At 33.8% G+C, this 14,090-nt stretch overlaps 3 protein-coding genes and 1 long non-coding RNA gene across 9 annotated transcripts; 2 read left to right on the forward strand and 2 right to left on the reverse strand.

Moving 5' to 3' along the window:
• Positions 1–461: 461 nt before the first annotated feature.
• Positions 462–3,723, reverse strand: LOC115698196 (transcription termination factor MTEF18, mitochondrial). Of its 5 annotated transcripts, none has more exons than XR_009683401.1 (3): positions 3,421–3,723; positions 835–2,693; positions 462–741 (listed from the first exon to the last, which is right to left on the reverse strand). XR_009683401.1 is itself a non-coding variant. In XM_061101720.1 (2 exons), the coding sequence occupies exon 2, from the start codon at positions 2,635–2,637 to the stop codon at positions 949–951; it is 1,689 nt and encodes a 562-aa protein (XP_060957703.1). In that variant the 5' UTR covers positions 2,638–2,693; positions 3,417–3,672; the 3' UTR covers positions 462–948. The 5 variants fall into 5 exon arrangements, 1 of the variants encoding a protein (XP_060957703.1); XR_009683399.1 differs by having other exon boundaries at positions 462–747; XR_009683400.1 differs by having other exon boundaries at positions 3,417–3,672.
• Positions 3,724–5,389: 1,666 nt separating this feature from the next.
• LOC115696973 (uncharacterized) lies at positions 5,390–8,169 on the reverse strand. The gene is made up of 7 exons (XM_030623868.2): positions 8,020–8,169; positions 7,238–7,601; positions 6,916–7,143; positions 6,479–6,833; positions 6,244–6,368; positions 6,008–6,143; positions 5,390–5,915 (listed from the first exon to the last, which is right to left on the reverse strand). The coding sequence occupies exons 2-7, from the start codon at positions 7,579–7,581 to the stop codon at positions 5,676–5,678; spliced, it is 1,428 nt and encodes a 475-aa protein (XP_030479728.1). The 5' UTR covers positions 7,582–7,601; positions 8,020–8,169; the 3' UTR covers positions 5,390–5,675.
• A 1,045-nt stretch (positions 8,170–9,214) lies between these two features.
• LOC133029251 (calmodulin-lysine N-methyltransferase-like) lies at positions 9,215–9,870 on the forward strand. Of its 2 annotated transcripts, none has more exons than XM_061101721.1 (2): positions 9,215–9,500; positions 9,781–9,870. In XM_061101721.1, the coding sequence occupies exons 1-2, from the start codon at positions 9,280–9,282 to the stop codon at positions 9,833–9,835; spliced, it is 276 nt and encodes a 91-aa protein (XP_060957704.1). In that variant the 5' UTR covers positions 9,215–9,279; the 3' UTR covers positions 9,836–9,870. The 2 variants fall into 2 exon arrangements, with proteins under 2 accessions (XP_060957704.1, XP_060957705.1); XM_061101722.1 differs by having other exon boundaries at positions 9,679–9,864.
• Positions 9,871–11,253: 1,383 nt separating this feature from the next.
• On the forward strand, positions 11,254–13,334 carry LOC133029252 (uncharacterized). Its single transcript, XR_009683402.1, has 4 exons — positions 11,254–11,316; positions 11,653–11,680; positions 12,386–12,441; positions 12,898–13,334. It is a non-coding gene; the product is annotated as an uncharacterized LOC133029252 (long non-coding RNA).
• Positions 13,335–14,090: the final 756 nt, after the last annotated feature.

Here is a 14,090-nt window from a genome sequence, read left to right on the forward strand (position 1 = left end):
ATTTATTTTCAAGTCTTATAATATTTTTGACAAGTGCTACTCAAATTTTGTTGTATTTGTGATAATTTAATTATTTGTTGATAGTTCAAACTGCCACGAAAACCGCATTCCACCGCACTATTTTTTACAATGCAATTTCTACGATTTTTCAGTTTCACGCTGCGCTATTCTTATTATACAAATACCATTATCCATAGGAATTTGATATTGTGAAATATAAGGTTGATAAGGTTGGTGAGTTATACCATACCCAAAGTTAGTATACAACTACCCTCTTCACTGATCATGGATAGTTATTTATTTTTGTTTTTCTGAAATTGTGAGTTTGATCAAGATTGCTTAAAGTACTTATTTTTCTATATAGATATTAGATTCTTTATTCTCATTATTATAAGATCATTCAGAAATTGAATTTATAATTGTGAGATTAATTTTTGATATTACTTAACTTATTCAATCAATTTTCAACTTAATTGGGAATTTTGATTAACTATAATCAGTTTTAGTGAACCATAAACAAGTTTCATGTATAAATTCATTTCACTATTGAAACAAAGATTCATTCCATTTTCATTTACATATGAAATTTTTGTAAAGCCAAGTTGAGAATCCAAACAAGTCAAGTTCACTGTCAAAGCCCCGATGAACATTCAACAACCGAACGGTGCACAACAATAGGTATGTCGAGGTTCAGATCGTTCTGCAAGTTCGATTCATGGTGTTTTGGTATCACCATTTACCCTGTTCCTGCAGGTGAAACCAAAGAAAATATGTTCTAAAAATAAATTACAGTTTCTATCTTTAATCTAATAATTAAAGTTTAGTAGTACTCACCAAAATGTTGGCAGAGATTAGACCATAATAATAACCCTTTTGTTGATAAGATCATACTCAGAAATGTCTCCTGGAAATTGTTAATGAATGATCCCTTTTGTATTAGAAATTTATTCAGAAACACTCTAAATATTGTTTGGGAGCAGCTGGATGAATACCCGAAAGGCGAGCTATGAAGTTTCTTTCACTTGTGGCAACCATGCTTGAAATGGAGTAGTTTTTGGCACATAAACCATTCTCTCTAAGCCAAAGAAAAAAGTTGTGTCTTCGCTTAATCCGATTTTCCAAGTGGAAATTCAAATATCTTGGAAAACTATCAAGTATTTCTAAAGACGAATCGATTTCCTGGCACAAAAAGTTCACCTTTTTCTCTAATATTTCTGGACTTTGACTAAGGATCTTTGGTGATATGTTAATCATCAAACATAGCTTTGAGTACGAAATTCCTGCACCAAGAAGACAATCGAATCGTTCTTGCAGCTCACTACTGGTACCGTGGGAATGATTTAGGACCTTTATAGTCGAAGCATTTTCCCCGAAACCAATTCCTTTCAAGAAATCCAATTTGCTAGCTGTATGAGCATGAAGTCTTGAAGATTCAATCTCCTTCAAGGCTTTATTGAACTCTTCATCAATATCTTGGTCAGGGAAACCGATGGAGTAAGTAACCAATAATCGACTGTTCGTATACATAATCTTATTGAAAAACCATTCATGTAGATCCAAAGCCCTCATCACTTGAGGTAAATTAGCCATTTTATTTCTTCCCAACACATGATTGTAATTCTGACTAACCTCTTGTAATTTTTTAGTGTTCAATCCGAAATGTTCTAACAATCTCAACACTGATATCACTGGTGTTTCTAAGTCAAGACTCAAAACTTTTGGATTCTTAAGAAGAAACCAACCCACATAATCCTTTCTAACACCAAATTCACAAAAGTAATCAACTTTTCGGAGTAAGAGATCATTCGGGCAATTAAGAAAAAGTTCTTTCTTCCTACAAATCCATTCCCCAACCTTCCCTTTCTCACAACCTAAATCATAAAACACCTTAACTTTACAACAAACCTCATACCAACCATCAACATTTCCCTCAACAAAACTCCCCATATTCAATTCTACATAAACCCTTTTCAAATCATCAAATAATGAATCTATATCATCACAACCCGAATGACCTTCCAAACTCAGCAAGTGAGGGAAAGCTAGACAAATACCAACTACTGAGAGATTACAAAACCCATACTCTTTAAACCCACGAAGTCTAGCAATTACCTGAGCAGAATCCTGACTAAAAATCGAAACTTTCTCCTTATACAACCTCCCTAAAGTATTCCATGGAAACCCGAATCCAGAAAGAGCAAAAGAAACATTCAATACAGACACATCTTCCGAAAACAAGAACTTTTCAGGCAAAAATCGAGGAACATCTTCATGATCTATGCCTATGCTCTCAAAGAAAAATTCAAATTCGTTGATGGGTTGGTACCTGAGGAGCTTACTGAAGCTTCTGGAGAAAGTGGAAACGTAGAAAGAATCAATCTTCTTGATAAGATTACAGAGAGAAAAAATGGAGTTTCTAGCAATGTGTTCGGCGAATGTGAAAGGCAATGACCTTGTGGTGTGAAGGTAGTCAATAAAGGCGTTCTGAGCTTCTTGAATCACTCTATGCTTGTACTTGGAATGAACTTTAGGAAGGTCTGGAAACCTTGAAAGCTTCCCTCCTGAATGAGTTGAAGCAGAAGAGAAGCCGTGGGCGAGGACAATCAAGAAAGTTTTCGAAAAGTGCATAGACCTCATGGCATTATTGAGGTTTTTGCCAGAACACTACCAATGCATAAAATTGGTTCTCATTTCTGCAAATCAACAAATTGGGAATTGGGTTATTCAACCGAAAAATGAAAAATCTCATCCTACAAAGGTCATTAGTTTCGGCAATTCAACATAACATTATCTCATGGTGATCATTAGTTAGACTTAGAGGTCACTTGTCTTAGACTGACCCCTCCCCGATATGTATTGAAAATCCTCACTTGTGGCGGAGGAAAACTTTGGTTACAACAGTATCCAAAACAGCATACAAGTTATATGTCATTATAATTGGTGTGTTTGAAGATCTCATAACATCAACAGATGACTTTGAATAAGCAAATAGTTTAGTTCAACAATTGGACACTCTGAACATATAACTATTAGATTCATCACTTCAAAAAATTCCTCTATTGTTTTTATCAGCACATACATTCAAACCAATGAAAACTAATATATAATTCCACAAACCAATATACATACATAGATTTTAATTAAATTATTGAGTAAAACTAACACATGACTATAATTAAGTCTGCATTTTCATAGTAATAAAAGAAAAATCAAAATAATTTATAGATTAAGAGATTAAATCCACAAGCAAAGTTACCTAACAAACAATTTATATATAAAATTTGAGTAAATTAGCTCAAAAATCTATTCTTTAACTGAACTGAACTGAACTGAACTCATCTCTCACCTCACCCAAAGAAAAGATTATAAATTTCAACAAACAGTTGAATAAGGAAAAGAATTATAGAGTTTGAAACCTGCATTTTCGTATTTTTTGAGCTCTGATTGAGAAAGAGGGGAAGAAAATCTTGAGCTGTTAAGCATCAAAGGGAGAAGAGATGGTCGGTGGACGGTGTCGTTCTGTTCGCCGACGGTATACCTAGCCACACTGAATTTCTCTCTCTCTCTCTCTCTCTCTCTCTCTCTCTCTCTCTCCTCTCTCTCTCCTATGTAATGTTTGTTTGGTATAAGAAAGAAAAATGAGAGGAAAGAAAAGTGTTTGAGAGGAAAAGAAAGGAAAATTTATTTGTTTGTTTGGTTGGAAAGAAAAGAGGATGGAAAATGGAATTGGAGAAAAAAAATTAAAAGTATTTTGGTTTAATTTTTTTGATAGGAATGCTACTGTTAATCAATTATTATAATTTCTTCATTAATTTTGGTGATTGAAAACACATGCCGGAAGTAATGTTCGTTATAGTTACAACATTATTCTTGTAAATTTTTAAATAATTTCGAATAATTTACAGTGCTGAAAATAGGTTTTAAGTTTTTTGAAAACATGTGTTAAACTGGTATATTAAGAACTTTGTTTTCGGTACTGTAAATTATTCGGAGTTTTTTTTTTAAATTTACAAATATAATATTGTAATTATAACGAATGTCACTGTAAAAAATTTGAAAAAATATATTCCAGTGTGTAATTCCGGACATGAAAGTTGACTAAAAGATTGTAATTAGTTCTCTTCATTTTTGAAGTTATATGCATAAATACTAGAGACTCGATACTTAATTGTACCAATAACAATGTGTTGCCCCTGATTTTACCCAATATACGTGGACCAACTAGACAAGGACACGTGGATCGAACAACTTATCATTCAAACTATTTGCTAAGTCTTCATGTAATAAGGCAGCATCCGGGACATGCCTCCCGGAGAAGACATAGGGAGCCCCATGCGCTCCCGGAAGCCCAAGTAATGCTAAGGCATCTCCGCGAGGTGTCAGGCTTTCTTTGAGCAATCAAGTCGCATTTAATGCTACATGAGAGGAAGCGTGTTGGGACTGCTACACGCAATAAAGTCTGACGGCACAACCTCCAACCTGCAGCTACAAAGTAATGATCATTTAAGTCTATCGACGGCTACACTGTGAAGAGTCACATCAGTCAAAAGACAATAAGGACATTCCACATAAAAGCCCTACAGCACCTAGGGATTTGACCATGCATTACTCATAATATATTCATTGGGAATGCACAACTTTATGGATACTTACAGATACACTTGTACAATAGTTATGGGGATCACCCCACCAAAAATACTATAAATACCCCCTCAAAGCTCATTAAATGGGGTCGAGAATCTTGGGTTGCACTAGAGCAAGAAGAGTAAATACTCACCAAGAATATTCTCTGTATTTATAAGAGTGAAACATTCACCAAATACATTCTCTGTATTAAATACATCCATAAATAAGATAGACTCGTGGACTAAGACTCATTAACGCCCCAACCACGTAAAAAATCTTCGGTCAACACAATGTAATGCCTTACAAAAAAAAATACTAATAACAATATAACACCTTAAAAGTTAATACTATTTTATGTCATATGTTGCAAAATTATTAATTAATCCTAAGCTCAGATGGAAAAGATTTTACTTAATTTTGTTATAACAACTCTAAATCAAATTTTTCATTAACAAAACAAAAAATGTAACTTTCACAAAATACAATTCTAAAATAATATTTGAACTTAAAAAAATTTATTCCCACTAAAATTCCCTCTATATGTATTTTCATAAGATGCCATTTTGTCTAGCATTACTCTAATTTTTACCTTATCAAATTAATTTTAAATATAAATATATCACTAAAGGAGATACTCATTTGATTAACAACAATAAATTGTGTTCAACATAATAATAATTTCGTGGGTATATTTTGTCAGGTTACTATTAGCAAATTGAATTAACATAATACCAACTTAACAAAAAAAAAAAAAAAAAAAGAATTAACATAATACCAAATATTAATTAAAAATAACTTTGTAACAAAAAATAATCTCTTGGTAAAATAGGTTCTAAAGAACTAAAACTTTTTTCACAAAATACACTTTGTGAAGCCACAAGGGCTAGTCATTAGTGTTACACCAAACGATCCGCTAATTAAAAAACTTTCTACTAATTTGGTTGGTGTTAACTTCCCTAGTTACATTTCCACCAAAATTGTAAAAGCCAGCTTTGGCGCGCCATTTTCGGTTACTTCCAAGTGATTCAGTCCGTCTGTCTGTCTCGTGTTTAGAATCCGAAGAACCCGAGTTCACTGGCTCTCTCCTTCTCAAAAGTTTCGAAGTATTGGTAGATAATGGTAACAGCGAGCAGGATACCGGTTCCAGAACCGATTGCCCCCATGAAATCAGCCAAGACAGTCAATGCACCAATGCACATTCCACCGAACGCTGCTGCTGTAGGTATGTAGCGGTTTAGCTCCTTCTGCAGGTTTGATTCACGGTGTCCGGGCATCACCATTTGTTGCTCCTGTAGATAATAAAACCGAAGATGGTAAGTAAAAACAAACAAAAACCGCACTTTCTAAGCTCTATCTCGATTGCCTTTTAAGTAATAATCACCTTGAGTTGCTTGGCAACATCTCTCGCAGAGGATCCCGACACTTCAATCCAAGTTTTGGAGAAAAGTGCACATGCTGACAGCATAAATACGAGGTAAAACAAAGCATGGAACGGGTTGGCTGCCATATCCGCCAAGCTGAACAATTGAATTAAAAAGATTCAGTTTCAGTGTGTATTTGAAGCCAATGTTACATTACAAGATTTGCTACAAAGAAGGGAGAAAAATGTTTAGTTACCTTGAAGGTGCGGTGATATAATATGCTATACCGCCCACAGGGACAAACTGACCCGAATACTCTGATTCCTTCCATTTTCCCAAAAGGTTCACAAGGAAATTTCCACTGTACCTCCTGTAGAGTAACTGTGTATATAGACAAAAAAATAATGAAATAAACATGTAAGATTGGTATACCGAAAAAGACTTGTCTAACAACCGAAAAAGATTGCCATTGGTATATAACAAAATCACACCTGAGAGATGAAATACAGGTTGGAAACGAGCGCAGACTGGAGAATGATTGGCATGTTAGAGGTGTAGAACAGCTTAATCGGGTAAGATCCTTGTTGTCCACGAGCATTCTTTGATCTCACAGGAAGGACAACACGGAACCCTTGGAAGTAGATAACAATTAGGAAGATCAAGACAGTAGCGAGGAGATTCGTCACATTGGGAAGGTTTTGCCGGTAGAATGCTTCACGAAGGGCACGAACTTTGTCTGTTCGGGTTATCAGAAGATGGAACAAAGCGATAACAGCACCTTCAAACTCCGCTCCACGACCACTGTTGATGGTGGTGGGGCTGAAGGCCTTCCAGATGATGTTTTCACTGAAAAAAAAGAAAATCATAACACAATAAGCACCATCAATCAATCCAAGGAAAAAGATAAGCTTATAATTATGAAACTCACCAGATATTGGTTGCAATGAATAGAGAAATTCCAGAGCCTAAACCATATCCCTTCTGCAAAAGTTCATCCAAACATATCACAATGATTCCAGCAAAGAAGAGCTGAAGGATAATAAGGATAGCATTCCCAACTCCAAGTTGGTCAACGCTACCATACATCCCAGAGCAAACATAAGCAACTGCCTCCCCAATAGCTATCAGGATTCCCAGTAACTTTTGTGCTCCATTTCTGCCAAAATAAAATCAAAACAATTTACTTAAAACCTAACATCATAACAAAATTAGCAAATGTAAACAAAAAGATAATGGCTTTAGCTACATACAAAAGAGCTCGATCTTCGCGGACATTATTGTCAACTTCAATGATCTTTGAACCAGCCAGAAGTTGCATAACAAGTCCTGAAGTCACAATAGGTGTGATTCCAAGCTCCATAACCGTTCCACGGTTGGAAGCCAGGATTACTCTCATCCAATAGAATGGATCAGACCCAGTTGTGGAGTGAATCCCATAAAGGGGTAACTGACTGCATACCAAGAAAACAAATAGAGCAACAACTGTGTACAACACCTTCTCTCTAAAGGGAATCTTTCTATCAGCGCTCTGCACTTCAGGCAGAAAAGCCAGAAAAGGCCTCACCAAATGAAGCACTCGAAAACCACCTCCCATCTTGTTTCAAAACAACCCACCTGCCAAAATTTTGATAATACAAAAAATCAATCCCATGCAATCCAAGATCTAACTTCCAAAAACACGATTCTAGCAAATTACTAACCAAATCTATCAACTTTTTGTACCAAAATCAAAAACCTAGGTTTTATTTTACCGATTAATCAAATGATTCTCGTCGAAAAAAACAAAGGGGAAAACAAGATTGAACATTAAACTCAATAATACATTGAAATCAAACCCAAAATTAACAACATTTATAATAATTCCCAACACAAATTCGAACAATCCAGTGATCAATCGCAGATATTAGGTTTCAAATCATATATCAAATTTTCGCCAAAAAAATCAAATCCAACATGCATGCATGCAAAAGACAATAATTTGACAATTGAAAAATTAAATTGAAGAGGAATCGGATCGAAGAGAGAGACTTACAATGTTGAATTGACGATCTTGGATCTGGGCTCCAAATTGGGGAAGAAGAAGAGAGAGAAGCTAGAGAGAGAAAGGGCTACCTGGGTTTGACAATACGACTTTTTTTCAGTATATATACCCAAAAAAAGATATGAGTGGGTGAAACGTGTAGGGAGAGACACGAAACCAAACCAATCAGATTTTGACACGTGATCTAAGCAAAGTGACGTGGCATACAAATGAGAAGAAAGAAATACAAGTAGAATTAGTCGTACTTTCTCTTTAACACTTTTGTTGAATTAGCTAGATTAATGTGTGGGGATATCTTTATATATTAAAAGTGCCTATGTAACGGCAATTCTTGGTTTAACAGAATATTCTTTACAAATAAAAGAATATTCTGTTAAATTTAACCCCAAAAAAATCGTCTACTTTTCTCACTCACAATTAATGGTATAGTCCCTACCGCACGTGCGAGCCACACGATTCATCCCTGAATTGGATTTGGGGATAGCATTCTTCAAATTAGGGCTTCCATTTCATTACACGAGAGAGTCTTCTGTCTCTCTACAAACCCCCAAACCCCAACAAACACAAGCTAAACCTTCTCAATCCCTCTCTTTCGCGACCCAGAAATGGCCGCCACAGCCTCCTCCTCATAAACCCATTCACCTTGTTCCTCCTCTTCTTTCGCAGATTCTTTCTCTTTGGGTTTTGTTTTTATCGGAGAGTTTGATTTGGGAATCCGATCTTTTTCTTCATCGATCTTCAGTACCGGTTGTTTGGGGGTTTCTTTTCGGGTGAAAGTTAGGGTTTTAGGGTTTTAATTTCTTTTCGGGTTGTTTGGGGGTTTCTTTTCGGTTGTTTGGGGGTTTGATTTCGGGTAAAAGCTTTGTCATTAAATATGAAGGTTCGATCGAATGGAGATTCGATCGCTTTGTCTTAGAGCATGTTGAACATGATAGGCCTGAGGTAATTCTTCTACCTCTCTCTCTCTCTCTCTCTCTCTCTCTCTCTCTCTCTCTCTCTCTCTCTCTCTCTCTCTCTCTCTCTCTCTCTCTCTCTCTCTCTCTCTCTCTCATATTGCCTATTCAATTTGCTTTCAGGTGTTGAAGAGTGAAATAAGCGTTTGTCAGCTTCAGTAATATGGCTATTGTATGTTTATGGAAGCATGTATACTATTATAATCTAGCAATGTTCTTCACGAAGGTAAAATATATTGTTATTATTTTTGAATGGTAAAATATATATATAAATGATTGATTTTGATTCTTGTGAGCTATGGAAGCAGAAGGGCAATCTCAGAACACTATAAAGAGAATTTCTAGAAAAGCCATGCAGGGATTTAACATGATACCATATCATTTGGAGAACGAAGATTCCGAGGAGGAGGCTATTATCTTGAATCGTCGCAATGGCAATTACAATTCAAAGGATGCTACTTTATGCTACACTTTACCCATTCATGGATATGGAGCTCCTAATAATAAGCTTTTCTTGACGTGAGTGAGTTTCTGAAGTGAAAGCTTTTGTATTTATGTTGTGTTTCTACTTACTTACTTACTTGTCTATCACACATTTTATCGAACACTTTGTGATATCATCTTTTGTATTATATTGGTTTCATTTTGAGGCACTTCTTGATATCATCTTTTCCTTTTTGTTTTATTTTTATTACAGGTCCTCATGTTAATGCTCATAAGCATCATGTTGACAATGAGCTTAGGATGCTGGAGCGATTTGTGTAATACTGACTAGCCTATGATTTTGTGTAATACACAGGGTAAAAGCTTTGTCATTAAATATGAAGGTTCAGTCAAGTCAGCTTGGCTCGTAGGTTTGCTTTGGTCCCTCTCGGACCCCCGTTATTAGCTTACGAAGAATTGCAAAGCAATGTTAACGGTGTTGATGGTGCGATTCAATCGGTGGTTGATCGCCCATATAAGGGAGAATCTATTGCCGTTTGGTATGACATTTTTCTTTATATATATTATATGTAATCATGTAGGCTGCAAAGCAGTTACAAGTTGGCCATTTATTTATTATCCTTGATAGTGCAATTTGTTACTTTCTCATTCTTTATGCATTTACCACTTGAGGCATGCTGAATGGTTTGTGTGTGAGGGTTATCTGCTCTTATTCCAGTAAATATATCTAAAACAAAAATAGTACATGTTAGCTTATGTGAAATTTGTATATTAATGCAGGTGTGGGCCACAGCCTAACTCAAAATTGCTTATAAACTATGGATTTGTCGATGAAGATAATCCTTATGACCTTGGTGATTGAGGTATAATAAGCAAGTCTGTCTACTGTACACGATTCCCTATTTAGGTGTAAGTCTTATTCTTACTGATTTTTTTCTAGGCGGCTTTGAATACGGAGGATCCCCAGTATCAAGATAAAAGAATGGTTGCTCAGAGGAATGGAAAATTATCTGTGCAAGTTTTTCATGTATGCACATTTAATTTGTTTTCCAGAAACTTAGCTGTTAGGTTTCTTTTACTTCGCTCTAATATATGCTTTTTCGAGTGTATCTTTGGTAAGGAAAGGGAAGCTATACCGGATTTGCTTCCATATATTCGATTGGGCTATTTATCGAACCTTCGAGATGCAATACATATCTCTTCTCGTGGTCCAGGTTGTCCAAGTAAGTAAAAATTACTTTCACTTTTGATTTAATGATTTTTTGAGTTTTCATGATACTTTGAAAGATAAGTAATGCATATAGATTATGGGAATTCGATACATACAAACAAGACTTTCTAGCCAATTTCCACTAAGAAGATATGTATACCAAAAAAGAAAAAAAAATATATATATATATACATATTTGTAACAAAGGAAAAAGTCCATTAGAAAAACAAAATTAATAAATCAAAACATGAGATCGTTATAAATTATTTCTACTTACTCATGAATCTAACACTAACGGTTTATCCAAGAAGACTGCCAAATCCCCTTTTAGTTGCAACTCTCTTAACACGTAATTAATACTATCTAATCACTCTCGGGCAGTGCCAAGTCAGATAGAATGGTTGGACATGGCTGTTGAATTTCAAGTAAACTACCTTCTACATATATATGGAGACTACGGAAAACCTTTTGTTGAATTTTAAGCACTTATACAATCTTTTGTTAATCAGTCTGTAGCTGTTTATAATCCATGAGGATCAGAGTATTCTTACAAAACAAAAAGTTCTAACGCTCTATTTTTAAGGTTGGCGGGTGTAATCCACGGGGATGTCAAACACAGGAAACTTCCTCTTCTCTCGTAAGGCCGGTAAAGGTTACCTGATTGATTTCAACCTGGCAATGGTAAGCTGCACTTGCCCTGCTATTCCGCCATGTCTATTATCCAATTTAAGCCTACTGATTCTTTATAAAGCCTGCATAATACACGCAATGATATGTTATCTCATTAAACTCATTTTTTCTATCTTTGGCAGGACTTACATCAGAAATATGGAAACACTGGTGAGTCTTCATCTCCACTCTGAGATCTAAATGAAATTAGCATTAGTGTAATCTTGATACTTGTTCTTAATCTATCTCTTCATTTTATGAAAATGTTAATTGTTTTTTTTTACTTATGAAAATGTTAATTGTTTTTTTATGTTATCTCATTAAACTCATTTTTTCTATCTTTGGCAGGACTTACATCAGAAATATGGAAACACTGGTGAGTCTTCATCTCCACTCTGAGATCTAAATGAAATTAGCATTAGTGTAATCTTGATACTTGTTCTTAATCTATCTCTTCATTTTATATTGTGTTTCATTTTATCTTGATACACATTTTATGAAAATGTTAATTGTTTTTTTTTACTTATGGGTGCCAATTTGTTTCTACGAGAACTTACATTTGAGCTAGATTATTATATTGGTTTCTCCTCTCAGAGTTTTACAGATTGAAGGATTGGTAATATTTCTCACTCACTGTGTTTTTTTTTAATCAAAATTTTTAACTTATGATTTTGATATGTTTATATATCTGTCTTTGGAATGTAGTAAGTGCACTTAGAATTGTATGGTGTTCATTACTGATCTGCAAGTGCAAATGTTTATGGTTGAATCTAATTCAGTACTATTTTTCAATTTGTGTGCAAATGTTTATGGAAGCATGTATACTATTATAATCTAGCAATGTTCTTCACGAAGGTAAAATATATTGTTATTATTTTTGAATGGTAAAATATATATATAAATGATTGATTTTGATTCTTGTGAGCTATGGAAGCAGAAGGGCAATCTCAGAACACTATAAAGAGAATTTCTAGAAAAGCCATGCAGGGATAATTCTGTTTATGGTTGAATCTAATTCAGTACTATTTTTCAATTTGTGTGCTATAGACTTTTTAATTTATTTTTTTATTTTGTTGAACAGGCTATACTAAAGATAATCAAGCATTGCAAGGAGTTTAACTCATTCATATCATTTTTGTAAGTCAATTTCACTCTTTTAAGCATGTTTAATCTTATGAGCCAAGTGCTTTGGGCCTTTTTTCTGATTTGAGTGTTATTTTTTTGAAACTCACAATAATTTAATTTGGGTTCTGTATAACAATGTTTAAAAAGTATTTCAAAGTTAACATACATAAGCAATCTTGTAAATTTGGGTGCTTTGGGTCTTTTTCCTGATTTGAGTGTTATTATTTGGTATGTCAATATTACTCTTGGTAAATCTGTGTTAATTGAATCATTTTTTCTATTCATTTACAGAGTATACTAAATGCAGCTGAAAATCTTGTGTTCATGATCTCAAAAAAGAATGAAAATGTTAATTGTTTTTTTTTACTTATGGGTGCCAATTTGTTTCTACGAGAACTTACATTTGAGCTAGATTATTATATTGGTTAATGTGTTGTTTTAATGATATCTTTAAGCATTCGTTTGCAGGAGATGTTCATGGTCAGTTTTCAGATTTGTTAAGATTGTTTGAGTATGGTGGATTTCCACCTGAAGCAAACTATCTGTTACTAGGAGACTATGTGGACCGTGGTAAGCAGAGTATAGAGACTATATGCCTTCTTCTCGCGTACAAGATCAAGTACAAGGAGAATTTCTTTCTTGATGCAAACCGAACAATGACTTCAAAGTACAATCAGTTCACCATTCAAGTAGTTGAACCAATGGAAGATTAGGAAGAAGTTACCTTTTTTTTTTTTTTTTACAGTAATTTTATTTTATTTAGTGTTGAGACTTTTCTTGCTGCTGAGCTTGTTTTTCTTTCTCTTGACTTGTTATTTATGGATTTACATGGAGTAGTGTATGCAAGTATTTCATATACCCAATTTTCTAAAAGTAAATAATAAGTATTATTTTATTATGATTTATATATACCTAATTATATTTTAACAACCAATTATAATAGAACAAATATTAATTTGATAAAATAAATTATTCGTATGATCATACCTTTACATACAATCTAAATAAGAAGAAATAAAAAAAAATAACTAAACTTTACCTAAAACTAATCTTTACGTGCCTCGGCACGTAACTCCTACCTAGTATCAATATATATATATAAAGGAAAGCATTAGAAGAGTTGAGGTGGCTTTCTATATTTTATTTAGTCTAACTTATCTATTTTGTGAGAATTTTTTATTATTTTCTTAGAAAAATACACATATATTAAATTCTCAAGTGTGACTTTTTATTTCTATAACTTCTACATATAATATTCATTATTATTATTATTATTAACATTAATGATAATGTCTCTTCATTTTCATAACTTACACAATAAAAATATATAATGTTACTATAGAAAATATAATGTAATTATTTATGGAATGCTTATATTTTTTTTTCTCTCTTTTCAATTCATTTTTATCTTTAGAAATATAGAACTTAAAATTGAATATGTTGAAGTTTATGAAGAACTTGAAGATGACAATCATGCATATTGAAGATTTGATGATCTTGAAAAGTGAAGGTGATTAAAAGCTTCATTTTTGGGATTTGTTCATGTGTTTATTTTTCTTTTATTTCTATTTATGTTTTTTTTTTTTTTTACTTTTTTTTTTAATGTAAGTTTGCTTAGTTTCACCATTCTTCCTATATTTTTTTATATGAATTTTACTTTT

Source organism: Cannabis sativa, chromosome 7, assembly GCF_029168945.1.
Source record: "Cannabis sativa cultivar Pink pepper isolate KNU-18-1 chromosome 7, ASM2916894v1, whole genome shotgun sequence".
NCBI lineage: Eukaryota > Viridiplantae > Streptophyta > Magnoliopsida > Rosales > Cannabaceae > Cannabis > Cannabis sativa.

Excerpts from the sequence above, each read along its gene's own strand:
- LOC115696973 (XM_030623868.2), bottom strand. The coding sequence starts at position 7,581 with ATGGGAGGTGGTTTTCGAGTGCTTCATTTGGTGAGGCCTTTTCTGGCT. Across the intron at positions 7,144-7,237 it reads CGCGAAGATCGAGCTCTTTT|AAATGGAGCACAAAAGTTAC; the intron begins GTATGTAGCTAA and ends TTATTTTGGCAG. Across the intron at positions 6,834-6,915 it reads TTCATTGCAACCAATATCTG|TGAAAACATCATCTGGAAGG; the intron begins GTGAGTTTCATA and ends CTTTTTTTTCAG.
- LOC115698196 (XM_061101720.1), bottom strand. The coding sequence starts at position 2,637 with ATGAGGTCTATGCACTTTTCGAAAACTTTCTTGATTGTCCTCGCCCAC.
- LOC133029251 (XM_061101721.1), top strand. The coding sequence starts at position 9,280 with ATGGAAGCAGAAGGGCAATCTCAGAACACTATAAAGAGAATTTCTAGA. Across the intron at positions 9,501-9,780 it reads AATAATAAGCTTTTCTTGAC|GGTAAAAGCTTTGTCATTAA; the intron begins GTGAGTGAGTTT and ends TGTAATACACAG.